Consider the following 21,842-nt stretch of genomic DNA (forward strand, 5'->3'; position numbering starts at 1 on the left):
CACAGATCTTGGACTGAATTTTCCACAGAGAGACACTGTTCTTCTAACTTTCATGTTCAGAGTGGGTTCAGACAGCTGTTGTTGTTTAAGCAGTTGTTACCTTATGCATTTGTCCCTATGTGCATTTGTCAGCTTGTCAACACGCAGTGCTGAAGACACGTACTGCAGCAGAAACTGCAACAAAAAGCATTTGTCACCACAAAAATTCAAAATAATTTTACAGTTGTGCAGCTGGGGCCAAAATGTAGGTGGAGTTTGAAGAGTCCTGAGTCAAGGTCATAAAATGTAAGCGGGCTAGTTGACACACAGACTTTTCTCACCTTATTCCTCTGTTTCAATGGGGGTTTTGTAATTTTTAAATTAATAGTGCAAAATCCCCCTTTTCTTTATCTGCTGTATGAACACAGTTGACGATTTATTTTGGCACACCAGATACATCTTATAGCCATTTTATTAATATAGTGGCAACTCCCAAAGGAGGTATTTTTATCCGATGTGTAAAAGTATAATTTTAAAGCAAATGAATGCCACTCGTGACACCAGCAGCAGTTAAATTTAGATGTATGACAAAAGTCTGGCTGTAAGTTTGCAACAGTTTGTAAAACTGGCACATAAGCATTGAGCTATTCTGGAAACTTCCCTCCTTTTTCTTGCTGCTGCTGCTGCTGACCTTAACTTTAAAAACAAAACTATCGGTCTCACAGCTTTTGAGCAGCGACAAGCCTAGCAGCCTAATACTGTAAGTCAATCACCCAGTAACTGAGTGACGTATGTTTCACTTCCTTTCTCTGTTATTTCTGGATATATGTGTTTGTGTGCAGAACAATAAACTTCATGATGCTGCATTGCTAAGAGGAAATACTGGCCCACTGGCCACTGAGATGTTTGTACCTGCTACAGGGCAGAATAGCTCTGTACTGTGAAGTGTGTCGAGTCAATATGGAGTTACTACCTAGTAGATGTTTTGTTGGGATTTGACCGTCAGCCCGAGAGAAGCAGACGTCCTTCATCGATGGCCACTTCTGAAAGAAATAACAAAATTCTCCTTGATTTGGTGCAACAGCCGGGTAACAACTTGTGTGCTGACTGTGGAGCTCCTGGTAAGTACACCTCAACAGACTCAGGTTTAATTTGTAGATTAGCACTGATAGATTTTTATTTATTTATATACTTTTTAAAAAAACTTTCTCTTTAGAGAACATTTTTTACCTTATTTCACTGCGTAACAAGTGGTAATAGACAGCCCATCTGACTGAGTCATGTGCTTTATTTAGTTAACAATATTGTGTCCAAAATATTATTTTATAACCAAGTAAAACTGTAATAAACTCTCAGAAAGGGAAGAGAAAACTGCTGTATAGGGTGGTATGACCTTATTGTTCCTCCTTTTTTCCACCACTTTTCACCTTCACTGTAACAGGACAGTTAATACAGTGTGTACCTATGTGAAAGGAAGACAGAGGTAGTAGCGTAAAAGACAAACAGTGCTTTATACGCTTATTCTTTTGCCTGTTTATCGACTTTATAATTGTGCAGAAAAGAAACACTGATTTTCGCTTTATAATCTTTGTATGTTATGGTCATCAGGCAGTTCATATAACTAGGTTGTTTTGTTTTTTTTGCACTGTACTTAGTTCCTTCTTATAAAATAAACACTGTGATCACTTTTTGCTCACAGACCCTGACTGGGCTTCTTACACTCTCGGTGTCTTTGTGTGCCTGAACTGCTCGGGGATTCATCGTAATCTACCCGCAGTCAGCAAAGTGAAATCCATACGGCTGGATCATTGGGAAGATTCACTTGTAGAGGTATTGATTATTAGCATGAATTCATATGATTAATTATTTATTTATGTTCTGTTAAATTTAGACATTTTTCTTTTATTATATAAAGGGTATTAGATACCTTTAGATTTCTTTGATTTTTCACTCCCCCCAGTTCCCTCTGTTATCACACTGTTGCCTCCAGATTTGCATTTCATTCTTCATTTTAAAATAAATTATTTTAATTAGAGTGTGTTCATCATGTAAACACTATTATCTTGCTATAACCTTTATTTTTAACTCTCACATTATGTGGTTTCAGTTCATGCAAGAGAAGGGAAATTCTGCTGCCAAAGCTATTTTTGAGAAGTGTGTCCCAGTCTTTTTCTACCAACCACAGCAGAAAGATTGCGTGTAAGTGACTTTCACTGCATTTGGCACCCATTCATTTCATTAACTCAACGGAAGTGGGAAGTAAAGACAACAAACGGTCCGTTTAGTGAATGGGAGTGGAGTAATCATGTTTATCAGGTAGAAAGAGGAACGGTAGAGAAGTGTAAAGGCTCGGTGGATCAGTGACAGCTCTACACATTTTCACTGACTTGTTTGTTTTCAGCGTTCTTAAGGATCAGTGGATCCGTGCCAAGTACGAAAGACGGGAATTCACGGGAGAAAACATCTACTTTCAAAAAGTGTACAGTGCAGGTAACTATCCTAGCAATATTTTTAATTAAAAAAAAAAACAACCTTCCCCCGTCAACCAAACCTTGACAACTCAGCATTTGTTTTCCCAACAAAGTCTAACCTGCAGTTTATTTGCTTCACCTCTTTGAACTGTTTGATACTCCAGAACTGTTTGAGGCAACACTATGGAAGAAAGGCAAAGAAAGCAAGCAGTTCCTTAAAAGCACCTTCCTGCTCTCACAGAAAGACTTCACCCTCAGATACTTCATCAAAGAGGATGTGAGCAGTTCTTCAGTCATAAGACCATTTAGTTTACAGCCGTATAAGCATTCTTCAGTTGACTCCGGCCAAATACCTCTTTTTCTAATCTTCCTCAATCGTCTCATTAAAACCAAGTCCAAGGTTCCCAAAGCTGTCATCAACATGAAGGATCTGAATGCAGTCTTCCAACCAGAGAAGATTGGTCATGCTAACGGTTTGCAGATCTCCTATGTGGATGATGAACGCTCAAAGAACCTTTTTGTGTACCACGAGGACGGGCAGGTGAGGCCACCTACTTTACCACTAAATCTACTCTTAACCTGTCTTGAAACAAGGCCATTTGCAAATTCTTAATTGAATCTTGCACTTGATGTTAGATATGAGAAGAAACTATGTAATCAAGTCTTAGCCCATCTTCCCAAATGTACGCTGTATGCTCTTTTCCATCCCACATTCATAGATTTATAGCTTATTTAAGACAATTCCCCTTCCTGACCAAAACCTATGTCTATGATCTCTTATAGGTGATTGTGTCTTTTTTCAATGCTATTCGGGCAACACGTTTGGCATACCTCCTGAAGAAAAACCCCACTCTTCAAGAAAAAGACGTGAGACAAACTTTCATTAGGTCATCAGATATGTAAACCCCTCTTACTTCAGGCTAGTGATGTCTATTCTCAAAAAGCCACTAAGTAAAATTATACAACCTCAAAGTCATACCTCATACATCTAACATTTTTTGTAATCAACTACATAGAACTTGCAATTTAATGGCTTTCTGTTCAAGAAAGTGTGCAGAGGTTTCAAGGCCTCGACCGAAGCCTTGTGTAATGTTTTTTTTAAAGTTTCCGCTAATGTCTGCAAGTCTTTGTTACTAATGTCGCAGCTTTTGCCCAGTGATTGTTTTAAAATGACCTTTCACACCCAAGAAAGTTGCTGCTGAACCACAAGTCTTCTGTTTTTAGTACCATGTTTTTTGGGGGTTTTTTTTGTTTTTTTTTGTTTTTTTCTCTCTTGGCATTTGAGAAAGCTCCTTTGTCTTTATTGTACTTAATATCCACTTTAAAACTAGCACAGGCCGGATTTATACACTTAGGTCCATAAATATTTGGACAATGAATTTGTTTTTGCCTCTGTACACCACAACCATGAATCTACAACCAAACAGTCAGGATATGATAGAAGTGCAGACCCCTAGCTTTATTTTAATTGGTGTAGCAAAAAAAATTTAGTATGAACTGTTTAGGAATCACAGCCATTTTTATACATAGTCTTTTCAAATGCTCAAAAGTAATTGGGCAATTGACTGAAGAGCAGTTACATGGCTAGGCGAGGCCTTGTTATTCCATGAAAAAATATATCAGATGAAACATGATGCTACTCGCAACAGTTAAATTCAGTATTAATTTGGGTTTGTTCTCTCCTTATATAAACACATTACATTTATTGTGCAAACCCACACAACGTCAGCACGGTTGAATCATTTTGGTTGCAAGCTGCTGCTGTTGTTCAGCTCATATTTGTTTGTGTTTCTTTGCGCAGTTAAAACATCAGCTAACACCACATTGCCTGAAGGAGGGATACATGGAGAAAACTGGTCCGACGGTCTGTGAACTATCCGAAATTTTTAACTGGATTTACTGGGTCTACTTATTTTTAGTTTAACTGCCTGGCTAATTGGATTGGTGTGTTTATATGTGTTTTCAGCAACGGGAGCCATTCAAGAAGCGCTGGTTCACGCTGTGCTCAATGAACAGAAAGCTTCTATACTTTAAATCTCCACTGGTAATGAACAGAGATGAAGAACAGAGATCTTTGTGTTGCTCATATCTTTGTGAAAATGAACTACTTAAATAAATAAAGAAAATAACTCCAGAAAATTTGCAAAATTGGATAAAAATTTAGCTCATAAAATACCTATTTAGTTTACACTGTTTTTTAGGATGCTACAGAGCGGGGGGCTGTCTTCATCGGCACAGAGAGCCACGGATACTCTGTTTCAGAAATCACCAGCCGCAACTCGAGGGGAAGCCGGTGGCACTGCGGGATCTCACTGGTGACTCCGGATAGGCAGTTTGTTTTTATGTGTGAGCAGGAGCAGGAACAGAGCGAGTGGATAATGGCTTTCAGAAAGGTCATCTCTCAACCCATGACACCAGAAGACTACGCTAGTAGGAATTTGTTGTCCCATGTGTTGTTAAAATCCATCCACTTTGCTCCTTTGGTTGTGAAGCATTCCTAATTCTTTCTCTCTTCGATATTCAGATGAGGCCAACCTGAGGAGAGGAAAATGACTCGTTTCCTTTTTTGCAAGGAAATTAAAATACTGTTTGGGGACAGAACAGACCTGAAGCTTTTCTCCACAAAGATGCGCCTGAACCTGTCAGTGTGGCTAGAAACACAATTACAGACAGGACCACAGACCGACTAAGACGCTTATTGTCTACAATGTGGAGAAGCTACAGTCACCGCAGAGACTTTGTTTCTCTGTAACATCCATGCACATTAAAAGCAGTGTCGCCTGATTTTGATGCACTTTTGTTGAAATTAATGGCAGCGTTCCTTTGTAATACATTATAAAGTCACTGAAAACAGACATTGTATTTATTAATATAAAGACTGAAATGGCTATTTTGTAAATATTTTGTTATCTTTGATGTACTTAGATACTTTTTTGTTTTTGTAGCTGTCTGTGAATTTCTTATACTCATAATTTAAATAAACTTGATAAATAACTGCTTTCTTTTTTTTTTGTTAACCAGTTGTTGGGGAACATGCTGGCTTTCTTCCTCATCAGTGGGCATTATATCAGGCATATGTGCCTCTATTGAGATGTTTTGATTATAAGTAGCGGGTTCCATCAGGGCCCACCAAGATCAGATGGAAATACCACAAGAACCACCAGGCCCACATATCACTATTTATCAATTAGTTTACAGTAATTTAGCTGTTTGCCTTAAAAAATTACTTACTTTATACTCCATCTCTTATGAAAAGCGCTTTTAATAGTATTATTATTTTGTGTGAACATTTCAATAAAAGTTTGATTCTTCCATACACAATGCACAAGGATATGCTAAAGGCTTAATGAAAGTGTACCAGAAAATGTTCTGTTTTGACAGTTTTGCAGTACAGAGAAGCTTTAATAGGCTACCAAAAGTAGATGTATAGTGCTGTGTGAAAGTCCTGACCCACCCCAAGGAGCCAGACTTTCTTTTTTGTGGTCTTGAGCAATATTGTTCTCCAGACTTTTTGAAGTTTTTCTTTGGACATTGGCTGCTTTTTCACTCATGTTCAGTCAGCTGCTTGTACCTGACAAATTAACAAAGAAACCATTTTAAATTGTACCTTTAGGCACTTCATTACTAGCAGCGTTTAAGAAAAACACATCATTTGTTCTCATTTCTCTGGTTGGGTTTGTGAAAAATGCCAAAGTTAACACAGTTTGACGGACATAAAATTGTCTCCAAAAAGTTGATTCTGTTCATCTGGACGTAGCATTTTCAGTGGGAGAAACGTTTCATCACTCATCCAAGTGACTTCTTCAGTCTCAGCTGACTGAAGGTTTCCTCAATCTTATAAACAGTAAATTAGCATAATGACTTATGCTTGATGAGGTAGCAGTCTATTTCATAGTCTCCGTGTGTGTGTGTGTGTGTGTGTGTGTAAGTGTGTAAGAAAAGAAACAACTCAATCTCCTTAACATAAATCCTATTCTGTCTATGTATTACGTCAGTATGGCCGCTTGAGTTAAAAAAGAAAAACAAACCATAACCGCCACTCTTTTAATATCTCAGACTTGCACGTGCTGCTTTTTCCTTGCCTCCAGATAGCGCCTTTTGACAGAAATTCAAAGCTAGAGGAAAAAGTAAGCTCGCTCACTCCGCTCCAGTTTCCCAGTACTAAAAAAATATCGTTCACACCTGTCTTAATTCAAACCCGCAGATTAATGCCGCACTTCTTGGTCAAGTACATGGGGGATAGTTTTGTTTTTATTTTTTTACATGACTTTTTTTTTTTTTTTTTTTTTTTTTAAGTGTTGCGCGAGCTCATCTCGGCTTTACGCACTCAGCTGACCCGAGGAGGGGCGTGGCCGACAGCTAGCAGCCGATGGTGTTGTAACAGTCAAGTTTATGTGGTTATCTGGCTGGTCGTGTGAGCTCTCTGCTGGCTGTGTGACAGTCTGCACGGTAGAGTACAGTAAGAAAGAAGAACAGCGTTCTCGGCACCCTGGGCATCTGACGGTTTGTAGGGCTCTCTCTAACCGTGTGGAGTTTGCGTTGAAGCTGAGCAGACGGGGGCTGAAATGCGAACGTAGCTGTTAGCAAGCGAGCCAGGCCGCGGAGAAGTGGCTGGCTGTATCCTTCATCCAGACAGACAGGAGCATAAATGTTGCACACAGACCGGTCTGCCGACGTGGTTGACGACACCGGGGAAGATGCGCAAAGACGTGAGGATATTATTAGTGGGAGAACGTAAGTAAGGCTTTAGATAAACCTGTGTTTGCAGTGTGTTTGTTGACTGCAGAGTCAGCCTTTTAGTGCACACTTTGAATGGCACTGCTGCTGCCAGACAGCTGGACATGTGATGCTGAGCAGTGTCTTCATCAAGATGAGCTCTGTATTTGTTTCAGGCCACTCGTTCTGCGACTGCTTTGTGCTTTAGAGGTCTGTATGTGTTATTGGAGCTTATCTTGGCCATGCTATCCCCCACGGTAGCTTTTTAGAGCAGTTAGGCAGATCATTTCTTTTCTATTATTCACCTAACCTCGGTTTACCACTTTGATGGTGCACACTCTTGATGGTATTGCAGTCTGATTGCCCTAGTTTCACATGTACACTACAGTGAATTCACTGCACTTTGCATCTATCTATCTATCTATCTATCTATCTATCTATCTATCTATCTATCTCTCTCTCTCTCTCTCTCTCTCTCTCTCTCTCTCTCTTCTGTGTTAAAACCTCCTTGAAATTGGGTTCTGTCAGGTAACATCACAGCCTTTCAAACATCTGAATTATTGGAATGTGATGGGCTTTTTTTTTACACGTTGGGGTTATGTCTGTGCAGGAAGAAGTACTTTGTCTCCACACGTTTTCTCAGTTTCAGGCTAAATACAGTACTTAACACTTTGTTATATGCTCTTTGTACTCCTGTGTATTCCATTTTTTATTGCAAGAGCTGTTTATTGTTATTTTATCTGATTTTTATCTGACTAGTGGTCATCTTTGAGTTTCAGAAGAGGTGCATCCAGTGATTGGCAAATTTCTCTTTGCACAAGAAATGACAGACTTCCAAAGTTGCTCCCATAAAGTGGGACATCTGGTGTCCTCAGAAATGAAGGCTAAAATTAATGGGTCACACATCTAACCTGTATTTTCTTAAACATCTACAGAAACGTGTCTCAGTAATAATAATAGATTATGCTTATGAGTAATGAGGGTTTGCTAAACACACTAAATATGTCACTTAACTGTCTCCCTCTCTCCATCTGCAGCCAAGGTGGGGAAGACCTCTCTCATCATGTCACTGGTCAGCGAGGAGTTCCCAGACGTGGTATGAATGCATTCCTGTTTTGCCAGAAACTTAATCACTTAATAACTTAATGTTACTCTACCCATCTGGGATTAAACGTGCCCACTATTCACCTTATTTTGCATTGATTTGACTGTGCTATTTACGCTCTGTAGCCAGCTCTAAACATCTCTGTGTCCCAGGTTCCCTATCGAGCTGAAGAAATTACCATACCGGCTGATGTTACACCGGAGAGAGTTCCCACACACATTGTGGATTACTCTGGTATTTGAAGGAACATTACTTTGTGTGCGTGTGTGTGTGTGTGTGTGTGTTTTATAAATAAAGAATTGGAGTATCCTTGTTTTACTTGAGCAAGCTCATCTTCCCTCCACAGAGGCAGAGCAGACGGATGAACAGTTATTTCAGGAGATTTCCAAGGTGAGTCTGTGGATTTTGCTTTGCTCAGTGAAAAGTTTTTGGGTTCATGTAAAAGCTTAATGCTAATGTGTTGATCTGTCCTGTAGGCAAATGTGATTTGCATTGTCTACGCTGTCAACAACAAGAAGTCTATAGAGAAGGTGAGCTCATCTGCTGCCAGAATTTCCATATTTAGTTTGTATATCAGCTGAACGGTATAATATGTAAGACTCTGGTGTGACAGCATGATATTCAAGAATTGGGTATCATGTCTCTCTGAACTGAGAAAATCTTTTATCGTATCTACTTGTGTTTTCATAGGTGACGAGCCACTGGATCCCCCTCATTACAGAGAACACAGACAAGGACAGCAGGTATGTACAGAAATATTCTGGGCTTTTGTTTTCCACTAAGTATAAGAAGAGAGTGGGATCTGATTCTCAGTTTCTGCAGTTATGTGTTACAGACAGGCACCTGCAAAATATTACGTCCTGTAGCAGGAAGCCAGACATGGTAATTTTCAAGTAGTGGTTAATGTAATGACCTACACTCCCGGGATGATTAAAGGTTTTTTTTCCCCTTACAGTGTCTTCACTCTAAGCAAAAAGCAGCAGTAGAAGTGTCACATTTCACACAAGCAGGTTCACCAAAAAAAAAGAACTGATTTATACTCACTGGTCACTTTATTAGGTACACATTGCTAGTACTGGGTTGGAGCCAGTCAGTCCCTGGTGTAGACATTCCTCAGTGATTTGCATCTTGACATTATGGCGTCACGCATTTGCTGCAAATCCATCATGTGACTCCTCCCTTTCACCACATTCCAACGGTGCTCTATTAGACTGAGATCTAGTGACTCTGAAGGTTATTTGAGTGCAGTGAACTCAGTGTCAAGTGTTCAGTTTGAGACAATTTAAACTTTGTGATTAGAAGCAGCCACCAGTAGATGTGGTCATAAAGGGATGGACATGGAAAAATACCCAGGTGGCTGTACTGTTTAATCGATGCTCAGTTGGTACTAAGGGGCCTAAAAGTTTGCCAGCAAAATTACCCTCACACCTTTACATCACCACCAGAGTCTTTGGTCAGCGGTTGCTGTTTTTTAAGTGCTTTATAAAGTTGGCTTGACTGGCTTGGCTTACTGTTGCCTTTCTGCTGATGTTTGAAACACTGGTAATTCTACTCTGACCTCTTGCATCAACAAGGCCTTTTCATCCAAAGATCTACCGCTGTTTTCTCTGTAAACCCTAAAGATGGTTGTGTGGGGAAAATGCCACAAACTAGATTCACATTTTCCGAAATGCTTAGGCCAGCCCGTCTGTCAGAGTCACTCAAATCACGTTTCTTCTCCATTCTGGTGCTCAGTCCTGCAAGTTAACATGTCTGCATGCCTAAATGCATGGTGTTCCTGCTCTGTGATTGGCTGATTAGACATTTGTGTTAAAAATAATTTGAACAGGTATACCTAATAAAGTGGCTAGTTGGTGTATATCAAGCAGTTATTGTCTGTTAATCAATTTGCTTTGTGGTGTTGACATTTTCAGGGTTCCTCTGATCCTGGTGGGGAACAAGTCTGATTTGGTGGAGCACAGCAGCATGGAGACCATACTTCCCATTATGAACCAGTACAGTGAGATAGAGACTTGCGTTGAGGTGAGACAGTCACCACTCTGCTTAATGCTGCCACCATTTCTCAACAATAAAACACAGAATGGCAGATTGCAAGAACAATCATCTGCTTAGATTCAAGTATTTAAATAGTTTGCTTCAGACAGTGGACGTCAGTACATTCTTCTATTTCGTGCTGAACCTAAAGAGGAAGAAACACAACAGAGTTAATAACAATTAATTACAATGACCTTTGTGCAGAAACTTCCATCTTTACAGGAACAAAGAAGAACAGAACATTGTTACTTTTAAGGCATCCGAACAGACATGTCATTTAAACAGTTAAACAATTAAAGTCTTGTGAATGTTACAACAGAGTTGCTGCAGTGTGATTGGCTAACTTGATATTTAAGTATAAACTAGGGAGGTTAACAGCCTAAAGATAATCTTTGCCACTTACAGTATATTGACCATTGTTGTCTTGCTTGTAAACACTGACCTAATTTGGCCTGTTGCATTTATGTGAGTGATGCCTTTTGGTTCCCTTTTTTAATTCTTCCTGAAAATAGTGGTATTTCTGCATAAGTATTTAAAGCTAGGAAGTCAAACAACTGTAAAGGGTCACAAGTTTAAGCCATAACCTGTTTAGAACTTTGAATTCAGCACAAATTCAACTCCTCAATATAAAAAAACAAAACAAAAAAACCCCTCACCAGTTTCTACCGAGTTTGCTTTCCGTTGAAGTTAGTTCAGCACTACCTCCTGACACCTGTGGTATTTTTCAGACTGTTAATTGGACCGGGCGCGCCGCTCAGACAGATCACGTGTGTTAATACCCCGTCTGGCAACTACTTAGTCACCAAAACACACACACATACACACACACACACAGGTAGGTAAACAGGGATGACCCTGTGCTGACTGGACTGTTTGCTCACAGTGCCGCATATAATACTTATGAGATCAAGAAGCCTCACACTGCATATTAATGGGGCTTTCAAATGAACCGCTTCGATCCCAGAACTGCATTACAGCACTGAACAGAGTGTCTGTGTGTGTGCACATGTGTGTACGTTTTCTTCTTCCTTGTTGTTTATAGTGTTCAGCGAAGAACCTGAAGAACATCTCAGAGCTTTTCTACTATGCTCAAAAGGCAGTTCTCCACCCCACAGGTCCCCTCTACTGTCCAGAGAAAAAAGATGTAAGGATAAATGTACACTACATGACTCTTGAGCTGTTCAGTGTTCTGAGTTTGTTTTGCATTAAGGTCTGGATTTGAGCTCTTAGCAGAACGTGATTTTGTTTAAAAAACGTTTGATGTGTGTCGATGATTTTTCAGATGAAGCCACTTTGTGTAAAAGCTCTCACTCGAATCTTCAAAGTGTCAGACCTAGATAACGATGGTAATCTCAACGACAACGAGCTCAACTTTTTTCAGGTAAACTGGTTAAAATAGAATATGCAGGCGGTCTTTATTGTTCCCTCATTTCGGTGGGAGACAGTGAGCTAGTTCAGATAACAACGTTTGCCTTTCTGCCCATAGCGGACATGCTTCAACACCCCCTTGGAGCCTCAGGCGTTAGAGGATGTAAAAAATGTGGTGAGGAAGAATTTAATTGATGGCGTGTGTGACAACGGCCTCACTCTTAAAGGTAGGAGTGATGGGACGTATTTCTGATGCTTATGTATATACAAGCTCGTCTCACAGTGGGATTCCTGAGATTTATTTATTTTTCCTCTCCAGGATTTTTGTTTCTCCACACACTGTTCATTCAGCGAGGACGCCATGAAACAACCTGGACAGTACTCAGGCGATTCGGATATGATGATGACCTGGAGTTAAATCAGGACTATCTCTTCCCTCCGTGAGTTTTACTTTGACATCTGAGCAACTAAAATCTGCTCCTGCTCTTGCACCTCATTATATTTCCATTTGGCTGTTGGTTTGTGGCACTCTGTTGAATCACTTCCTTCCTTATTTGATTGTTTGAGACATTTTTTTAATATGCTTGCATTTATTTTATGCGTTAAATATGAATAAAGGTTGTTATTTCTCCCTCTCTAGGTTGAAAATTCCCCCAGACTGCACTACTGAGCTCAACCACAATGCCTACCTCTTCCTCCAGAGCGTCTTTGACAAACACGATAAGGTACAGTCCTGTATATCTGGTTCTGTATTTACTTTGGCCTTCACCCTGATGAGACACAAACAAGAGGTTGCTGAGTATTCAGCATTTAGGAAAGCACTTTCCCACAGTCAAGTGTGACCACCTGCTGAGGTGTGATGTAACTCCTTGCAGCTGAGGAGGGATTGGCAGGGAGAATTAGCCATGAGGTTAGAAGAGTCAAAGAGTGAAAGTGACAGCTTGTGTCAAGATCTGCTTTCTCTCATAGTGATTAGTGTCCCGCTGTGAATGTTTGCCTTCAGTCTGTCATGTTTGTTTTCTCAGGTAGAAATGACAGGCAGCTAGCTTAGTCAATTCTTTTTCTGAAATCTATCAAACTAGAGCAGTTTGTTCAGTGTACATTCACCCACAAAATCCCACAGGAAATTATTCCTGCCACGAGCACCCTGTTCCTTATTTAGGTGTAGCTGTACACAGTAACTGATCCTTGTGTCTGTTAGGACCGTGACTGTGCCTTGTCACCAGAGGAGCTGAGGGACTTGTTTGATGTTTTTCCCTACATGCCCTGGGGGCCAGATGTCAATAACACAGTTTGCACTAATGACCAAGGCTGGATCACCTACCAGGGGTATCTCTCACAGTGGACGTAAGTAGGCATTAAACTGGTGTCCATGTTTATATGTTTCAGATTAAATTGTTTCTGCTTGTTGATTGCTCCGATTGACTGATCAGCCACAACAGTAAAACCACTGACACTTGTACAGCATTTACAAGGACACAGTGTATACCAAACATATCCCTATAGCAATGTTCCCCCCCGGTGGCAGTGGTCTCCCACTTCCAGTGCTTTTCACCACACTCTAAAAAGCGCTGACAGGAGAGAGCATAACAAAGAGTCCAAAGTTTTCATGTGGCATCCGAATTGAGTAAGCTATCTGCAGGATCTGTCAGGGAAAGCCCAATTAATGGAGGTCCCACCCGACAGCACTTACAACCCTACAGCCAAATTCTGATACAGGAAAGTCGTGTGTCCATGCCCTGATGGGTCAGGACAATTCAGGGACACAACGAAGAACTATTAAAATAATAAACTGATGATTTTAATATTGTTGTTTAAATATAAAATAATATTAGTTAGATTACTGTATATGAGTTCATGTGTCTTAACTTCAGCTGCCTTTTGTTCAGGTTAACAACTTATCTGGATGTCCAAAGATGTTTGGAGTATTTGGGGTATCTTGGTTACTCAATAATTGCTGAGCAGGAGTCCCAAGCTGCAGGAATTACAGGTAAACTCTACCATGTAATCCTCATTTAATCACAATAATCCTTGTTTTAAGAACAGTTAAATGGTGTAGTTGACTCTGTTGGACTGTGCACAGCAGCTGTCTGAACTGATCCTCTGGTACTTGTGATTGTATGTGGTTTCCTTCCTGCAGTGACCAGGGATAAGAAGATTGACCTGCAGAAGAGGCAGACCCAGCGCAGCGTCTTCCGCTGTAATGTTTTTGGAGACATTGGCAGTGGCAAGAGTGGCTTCCTACAAGCCTTTCTGGGTAGAAACCTCATGGTAAGCAGAACTAAGCACCAGCTCAGCCATCCACTACACCTGAATATAAGAGTGCAGGTGCAACTTTTGCAATGCTGTCAGCATTGCAATAGCTATAGAATGAGCAGTGCACATAGGCATGCAGTCGCATAATGAAGAGGTGTTCAAAAAGGTTTTTTGCATGTTTAAGTGGGGTGTATTATGTGAGAGGCTTAGATTGGGCTGCCTGAACTGGATTTCAGGCTTTGCCATAAACATGTTTTGCTTTACCCTGACTGAAACTGTGTTTACTCTGAGACACAGCAAGTATCAAAAAAAAGTTCCAGTAAAAAGATTTATTTAAATGCCTTAACTCGGTACATTTGGGATTATGTCAATATAAATTTTTTTGCATTGCTGCATGTATTGAAAATGTCATTCACATTATGTTTTAATTAACGCCTGATCATCTTCTGTCTTCTCAGCGCCAGAAGACCATTAAAGAGGAGCACAGATCCTACTATGCCATCAATACAACCTATGTTTACGGCCAGGAGAAATACCTTCTTGTGAGTATCAAACACACTGCTTTAATCATTAATGAAAACACATAACGGCACATATATCTTCTATCCTTGCAGTGTGGACACTCTCTTCCAGGCAGATTTTTATATTTTTTTTTTAAACATAAAGTTACTCTAATTATTTCTCAGATTGGGCACTTTAATGTAGCTGATATACTTTTATTACACATTATATATGTGCTGACCTTCATCAACAGTACAAATACATTCTGTACTGTGCATGTACGACCGTGTCTTGTACGTGAGGTTGTCAACTGTGATCCATGAGGGCCAGCCCAGGTTGAGGTTGGCTGTTCTTAGCTCGCTCTATGTAAGCTTCTTATCATGCTCGCCTAATGCTTTTGTCAAGCCAGCATTTGTACTTGCTTAACAAAGGCATTAGCACTGCTGTGCCTATTTTGACAAAGTGCAAACACAGTGCATGTGCTGTAGGGATACAGAGGAACAGTTGTTGTAAAGTTGTAGGCAAAATATTGAATACCGTAGCATACTGGCTACTTTTAGATGGCAACATTTAGCAGATGAACCCCAATAGTTGAAATGGTATTGATTTGCACATTGACTGCACTGTTTGTTTTGACACTGGTTAAAGGACCTTTAAAAGGTTCACCCTCCAGGCACTCCCTCTGTCCTGGCATTCATAGTGAAGCACAACAACTCTGTTTGTTTTGGCACTTATAGACAGCTGGAGAACAAATAATTCATGAGTGTGATTCACTCTGTTGTCTTTGGATGGTTGTGTGCTTCTCATCACTTTGGTTTTCATCACTGTGGGTTGGTTTTTTTAACTGGTTAGATACTTTTAGTTGACTGCTGTACAGTAAGTATCTATCTATCTGACTTTGACCATTTTCCCTCTGTAATGTCATGTGCTTGTGCACTTGTGGGTTGCACTGGTTCTGCTTACAGCACAGCTGCTATTTTTAGATTGCTCCCTGTACAAATTCCTCAACTTGTGTGTCTGCAATTTCATCATGGACATCAAACCTGCACTGAGACAAGACATCAATGTCTGTGTCAAACAGAAACAACTTTGAGGTCTCTGGGGCCCTCTGGTGATCTGCTCATCAGATCTAGAGCAGAAACAGGGGAATGCTCATTTTATTCATTTTTTTTAACACGGACTTGGTTGCACTCATGAACTTGGCTAGCAGGGTAAGACAGGGACACACAAAGTTGCTGGTCTAAGGGAAACGAGCACTGTGTTTGTCCCTCACCAATGTACTGACTGAAAACACATTTTCTTGTACACTTCTCACTGTTTACAGATTTGTGTCCCTGCAACTTTTACCCTAAAATGAAATTCATTCCAAGGGTTGCTATTTCCAAACCCTAGATGAACTCCAACGCACATCCTAGACACACAAATTTAAAAAACTGTAATTCTAGGAAGCAATTGAAAAATGCCAGCAGCACTGGCGAATGAGATCACATTAAACTGAGTCAAATTAGCACAAACTCAGCATCTAACATCCATGTAAGTCCACACACATTCTCAGTCAGTGCTCTGCAGAGATACAACAAGCTATTTAAGCAACTGTGACCACTAGGGATGTGCCACCTTGAAGTCAAATTAAAGGAACTAAGGTTCAAACTCAGCTGTGTTCCTCTAGCTTAGTGGATTTTATTTAAGAGATTTAGAAAAGAGAGTATTTCCACTTTAACCACTTTATTTTAACCACCTTACCTCTCCAGCTTCATGAAGTGTTTCCTGACTTCGACTACCTGTCTGACGCTGATCTGGCTTGCGACATCGTCTGCCTAGTCTATGACATCAGCAACCCTTACTCCTTTGAGTACTGCGCCAAAGTTTTCAAGGTAAAACCGTTTTTAGTGTTCACATTATACCAAAACACAGATGTTTGCCCACTTAAAACAAAAGACCACCACAACCATAATCATTCATTAACGAGTCTTTCTCCTTCAGCAATACTTCATGGACAGCAAGACGCCATGTATGATGATTGCAGCAAAGTCAGACCTGCCAGAGGTCAAGCAGATGTATGGCTGCAGTCCTCTGGAGTTCTGTCGGAGGCACAAGATGCCCCCGCCTCAGTCTTTCACCTGTAACGCAGCCTCAGCACCCAACAGAGACATCTACACAAAACTTACCACCATGGCCATGTATCCGTAAGTATGCAGACATTTGAAACATCGACCTAATGTTAAATGTAATACTTCGTTACGAGTCATATTTTCACGTTAGATTCCCGAAAGGGTAAAAAAGTAACTAAGAACATAGTGAATTGTATTTAATTCAGAGAAATCCAATTATTTGTTAGTGCTAACTGAAGTTAATCCCACTTAGCTCTATTGTGTGTTATTGGAGGGCATTGTCTGAGTTTTAATTGAAGTGCAGCCTTAGTTTCGCAGCTCTGAGTTGAGCTTAGCCGACAAATTAGAATGAGAAGACTTGTGGAAAATATGTTTTTGTTCATGATATTTTCCCATTATCCTGTTTTTATTTTTTCTATTTATATATTGTTAACCCTTTAACTATGATATAAGGATGTGTATAAATCATCACCCAGAAGAGGAAGATTTTTATGCATTTATTAACTGCAGCTGTAATCTCATATCTTACTTGTTTCCTGCAAATGATTACATAAATCCTATATTATTTATGTTTGGTAATTTTCATTGACGCTGTTGGTGCTGGATGAGGTTTTTAACACAATTTATAGCATTCCTTATATCTCCCTCGGGTCTGGAAATGCGGACCGACAATATAGTCGTCTAAATCCTCCGCTTTGGCTCCGAACGGAAGTTTTAGAGGATGTTGTGGTCTGAGGTGATGAAGTAGCTGAGTCACAGTTCTCGTTTGCTGCTGTAAAAGGAGGCAACTTTTAAAGTTTTAATTGTGTTTCCTGTAGTCCTTGAGGATTTTCTGCCCTTTAAGACCCAACTGTAGAAATAAATCTGATGAATCATAGAATACTTTTTTCCCCCACATAGTTAAGATTAGTCTGAGCACCGTTGACAGTTTAAATACAGAGCTGTACTCTGTGTAATTTTCCCGGGTCCCCTCTGGGGATGCTCCTGCTGCCTGCAAGTGTCAGTATTTGTCATCATGCGCCTCACTCGACACGCATTAATGCACTTCACTGGCCTCTGGACATGTTGCTTTTAGTCTGATGCCGCTGTGTTTTCCACTGTGGATACACGGGCCCCCCGCTGAGCTGTAATAGTGATCTCTCCCTGAGCATCACACTCATGCCATCAGTCAGGCTTCACTTTACTGTCAACATAAATCACCTCGCTGCACATTGTGCTATTATATGATTGCACAGAGACTTTAATTTTGAGGAGGTCAGCTTTACTGTCTGAGCTTCAAGTGTTTAAGCTGGAGGCGCCTCCATGCCGAATGCCTTTTCTAGTGAAGGTTTCGGGTAGATTGAGATTTGTTTTTTGTTTTTTTTGCTTTTATCAGTGTTTCTGTTTTCTCAGGTTTCTTAAAAATTCTTTCATTTGCTTGAATTTTCTTTTCTATGTCTTGTAGAAATAATATTTAAAAGATCAGCATATTAGATAACATTTTCTTTTTCTCTCAAAAGGAGAAACATTTAGCCTTTTATTAAGCTGCTTCTCTTGTGATCTGAACTGCACTGGAGCCTGGTGGCGGCCTCTTTCAGCTTTTAACTTTGTTTTTGTTTCCCTTTTGTTTGTCGTGTGCGTCCTGTTTGTCTGTATGTTTGCTGGCGTGTGTGCGTGTACGTACCCTGTGTCTCTCCTCAGCCACGCCCGGTTGCGCTGCATGTGCACTTGTAACCGGTGCACATTCTGCTTGTGTCAGAACTTCCTCAACTCTGAGCTGCTGCAGACGGTCAGGGCCAAACTCTACGCTGTCGTACTCCGAAGGTCTCTTACAAACTTCTCTCTTATCTTTATTGACGTGTTGGCGTTTATCATTTTTATGTTTTTCACTTCTTCATTCTTTATTAAGCTGCTTTTTTTTCCTGTGGCATCATCATTTGTAACACCGCAGCAGACCCGGCTGGTTGCACCAAAGGGAGCAGTTCTTTCCTGTTAATTCTTAAGGATTTTGAACCTTAACTCGTCCATGCAAAAAAACTCATATCCTCATTCCTATACAAATGTACAGAAAATATTAGATTTGCTCAATATTAGTAACTTTCCTTTGGAGCAACATAAGCCTTCAGTGTTGCTGTAGATCTGTTTAAAAGTTTCTAGTGACATACATGATGTTTGCTTGTGTCTAATCTGGTTTTGTTAAAGTTCCAGCCTTTCATACTTTATTTCCTATACTGCATTTATATTTCTACTCTGTAATGAACTGTTTTTTCAGAGGCCATTAAGTTTACTCCCTTTCCCTCTACAGTCCTTTTTAGTTGTCATCATTTTGCTCATGCCTTTTTTTTCATCTCAATCTTAATATTGCTTTCTTTTTTATAAAGACTTCATCATCATTTTTATTCCCAGTGTTTGACTTCAATCTCATTGTCATTCTGTTGGTATCAGCTTTGCATATGTCACTGTGCCTCAGCCGTCTCATCTAACAGAGTTGTCACAACTCATTTCTGGTCTCGCTGTCTCGTGCCGTAACTATAAACCTCTAAGTCCCTCATCTGTTTGACTGGCTTTTGCTTCAGCGTCTCAATATGTCACAGCTCTCTGCTTGTTCTGTCATCCGCTCATCAATATTTTCTTAATGTTCATTTCTACGCGATCCTTCTTTACAGCTAATGTCACTACTTATTTGATCTGTTTGTCACTTTTATTGGAAAGTTGAGAGCTAATCGGGGAAGAGAAATAGTTTAATTTTTGTTTCGATGTTAAAGAGGATGAGATGTCTGTGAGTCACTTCTGTCCTAGTAATGAATTATCTGTGATCCTGTTCACACTTGGTTTTAAAATGCATTTTCTTGGGTGATCAGTCACAAGTTGACGGCGTTAAATCCAGATGTAATAAACCAACAACAACACACGAGTCACTCAAATAACCTGCCCAGGTTGTCTGGGAGAAACTTGGCCGCATGTCTTTTGGAGTGTAGTTTCCTACTTAAATCAGTTTAACTCAGTGGTTTTTCCCATGCTCATCCACCACAGGTGTACTGGTCATGTAGTCAGTAACACGATGTGAACACAAGAGTTAAATCGGACACCATCAATACACATGATGGCTACAAATGTAACTCTGTCTTGGCTGTTTTAACCCAGTTGCACAAAACTAATTTTAAAGCCAAGTGAAAATGGGGTTATATGATATATGATAAAGAAAATGAGTTTGTTTGTTTTATTTAAACTCTTTACATCTGTCTCTACACTCTGCATCCCTCTATTTAACAGACACGTTAGCCAAGCAGACCTGAAGAGCTCGACCTTCTGGCTGAGAGCGAGCGTTGGGGCCACGGTGTTTGCAGTGCTGGGCTTCGCCATGTACAGAGTGCTGCTCAAAACGCGGTGATCAGTCCAGCCCTCACTACCCGGGGTACATAAAAGCTAATTTGACCAGTCGGATGTTTTGATTTTCCTGTTTTCATCGAATCAACTTTATGGAAAATCACTCATAATTCTGTTGTCTAATAAGCCCGTTTAAAAATAAGAGAGAGACGTGCAAATAATCAGACATTTAGTTTTTTTTTTTGCATTTTCATTCCTCTGTTTCTCTTTGGGGACGATACAAAGAAATATTTAATTTTCTACCAAAATGCTAATTTGCTCAATCTGTCCTGTGCAAATAAAGATAATATATTTATATGAAAAGAAACAAGGTTAAGCTGCTGGTTAGTCATACTGAGTTACGTAAAAAGCTATTTTTTTGGTTGCTTGCTGATATGATGAACAATTTAGTGTCACATTCAGTACGATAAGGTTTGTGATGTGTAACATATGCAAGTAATTCTTTAGAAGAAGATGTAAATACTGTATATAGCGTAGACTGTGTGTACGTTTGATTTGTTTGTGTCCAAAAGGCCATGTGTGAGTCACATTTCAGCACTGACTGCAGAGCTATTAACAGCACAATCTTTCATCATTATCACCTGACAGAAATTAGGATTTCCTTTAATGGCCAAATGCCTGGATGCACATTATTATTTTTTAATTTTATTTTTTTTAAAATGTTTGCTTTATTTTTTTGTTGCTACCTGAGCGGATCAAGATTATATCAGTGGAAGTGAATGTGTGAAACGAAAGGTCTGCTGCGCGCTCTCATGTCTTCCTATGTTGGTCACTTTACATTTTATCTGTGTGTATGCAAGTGTTTGTCATAAAGTTCGCATGCTTCAAACTTTTTGATGACAGTTCAGTGTTTTAAGAATTACTGTAGGGGAAAAAAAGCCCGACATCTTCACAGCTTCTCGTCATTACTTGTAAAGTCCCCAAAATCGAGGACTCACCGATCTCTCCTGGTTACAAAAGGTGTAATCATTTTCTCTAGATGCTCATTTTCAACCAAATGCAGCTACTTGCTTCACTGCTTGGTTTCTGTATTCATTCATCCCTGCCTTTCCAAGAGTTTACATTGAATAAATATATCTGAACAATGTGGTGTACTGGAATTATTTTATTGTTTCAGTTCAAAGATTTTCTTTTTTTGAACGTTGTTATCTCCAGAAGACTCCGTTATTTATACACAACTAATTAAATTATTGAAAAACAGTAACTTCTTTATTCATGCTTTTATATTCAGGATGTTTACTACACTCTTAACTTTCCTCTTGCCCTCTTCTGGTCCTGTCTTTCTCCAGATTATATTCGGTATGCAACAATTTGGAAATAAGGTTTACCTTAACACAAGAGGGCAGTGTTGCTTTAAAAAAAAAGTCTCCATCAGTGGCTAAAACCAGATTGTGAGCCATACAGTCTGATTCTGACTCAAGCCTGTCCATGTTTTTAGAGATATATATAAAAAATTCCAAGCCTAAGGAATATTACACACTTCTGAATAAAATTATATTATACATTATTGTCCTACTTTGGTGTTGTGGTTATCGAGACAATGTCTTGGCTTATTAAATCCAGTTTTGCTCTTCAGCAAGTGGTCCTCTCCCAAAATTGAGAACAACTCATTCTGTGCAGTAAAATACAAGTTAGATTTAGCGCTCATCATTCTGACTCATTTATAATTTAACCGAATCATAATAATGAACAATCCCTGCAGGCTTTTTGATTTGGACTGGCTTTGGTGAAAAATTAGCGTATTTTGTGTAACTCTTTGGAATAACTTCATGAGGAATGTGGTGGAGGGCTTTATCTCCCAGAATGTTTTAAAGCGGGACCCAGTACTGTGTTATAGTAGCAGCTCCCTACACCACTGAAGAGGCTCAAACTGAACCATAATTTATCCTAGATTTATTAAATAAGAGACGCTGAACTTCTGAAGTTATCTTCCAG

The 21,842-nt window shown here is 39.7% G+C and overlaps 2 protein-coding genes across 4 annotated transcripts; both read left to right on the plus strand.

Moving 5' to 3' along the window:
• The first annotated feature begins 1 nt into the window (after position 1).
• LOC116320520 (arf-GAP with dual PH domain-containing protein 1-like) lies at positions 2-5,437 on the plus strand. 2 transcript variants are annotated; one of them, XM_039613834.1, is made up of 12 exons: positions 2-61; positions 822-1,100; positions 1,679-1,809; positions 2,087-2,178; positions 2,381-2,469; positions 2,615-2,727; positions 2,845-2,991; positions 3,234-3,317; positions 4,252-4,314; positions 4,417-4,494; positions 4,652-4,880; positions 4,975-5,437. In XM_039613834.1, the coding sequence occupies exons 2-12, from the start codon at positions 1,013-1,015 to the stop codon at positions 5,001-5,003; spliced, it is 1,143 nt and encodes a 380-aa protein (XP_039469768.1). In that variant the 5' UTR covers positions 2-61; positions 822-1,012; the 3' UTR covers positions 5,004-5,437. The 2 variants fall into 2 exon arrangements, with proteins under 2 accessions (XP_039469768.1, XP_031595999.1); XM_031740139.2 differs by lacking the exon at positions 2-61 and having other exon boundaries at positions 656-1,100.
• A 1,357-nt stretch (positions 5,438-6,794) lies between these two features.
• Positions 6,795-20,992, plus strand: rhot1b (ras homolog family member T1). Of its 2 annotated transcripts, XM_031740352.2 has the most exons (20): positions 6,795-7,184; positions 8,204-8,262; positions 8,424-8,505; positions 8,618-8,661; positions 8,748-8,801; positions 8,962-9,014; positions 10,185-10,293; positions 11,348-11,449; positions 11,588-11,686; positions 11,792-11,900; positions 11,993-12,113; positions 12,314-12,398; positions 12,875-13,020; positions 13,563-13,663; positions 13,814-13,944; positions 14,388-14,471; positions 16,182-16,304; positions 16,414-16,616; positions 18,222-18,344; positions 19,794-20,992. In XM_031740352.2, the coding sequence occupies exons 1-20, from the start codon at positions 7,148-7,150 to the stop codon at positions 19,909-19,911; spliced, it is 1,983 nt and encodes a 660-aa protein (XP_031596212.1). In that variant the 5' UTR covers positions 6,795-7,147; the 3' UTR covers positions 19,912-20,992. The 2 variants fall into 2 exon arrangements, with proteins under 2 accessions (XP_031596212.1, XP_031596217.1); XM_031740357.2 differs by lacking the exon at positions 18,222-18,344 and having other exon boundaries at positions 19,794-19,931.
• Positions 20,993-21,842: the final 850 nt, after the last annotated feature.

Source organism: Oreochromis aureus, linkage group 6, assembly GCF_013358895.1.
Source record: "Oreochromis aureus strain Israel breed Guangdong linkage group 6, ZZ_aureus, whole genome shotgun sequence".
Taxonomy (NCBI): Eukaryota; Metazoa; Chordata; class Actinopteri; order Cichliformes; family Cichlidae; genus Oreochromis; species Oreochromis aureus.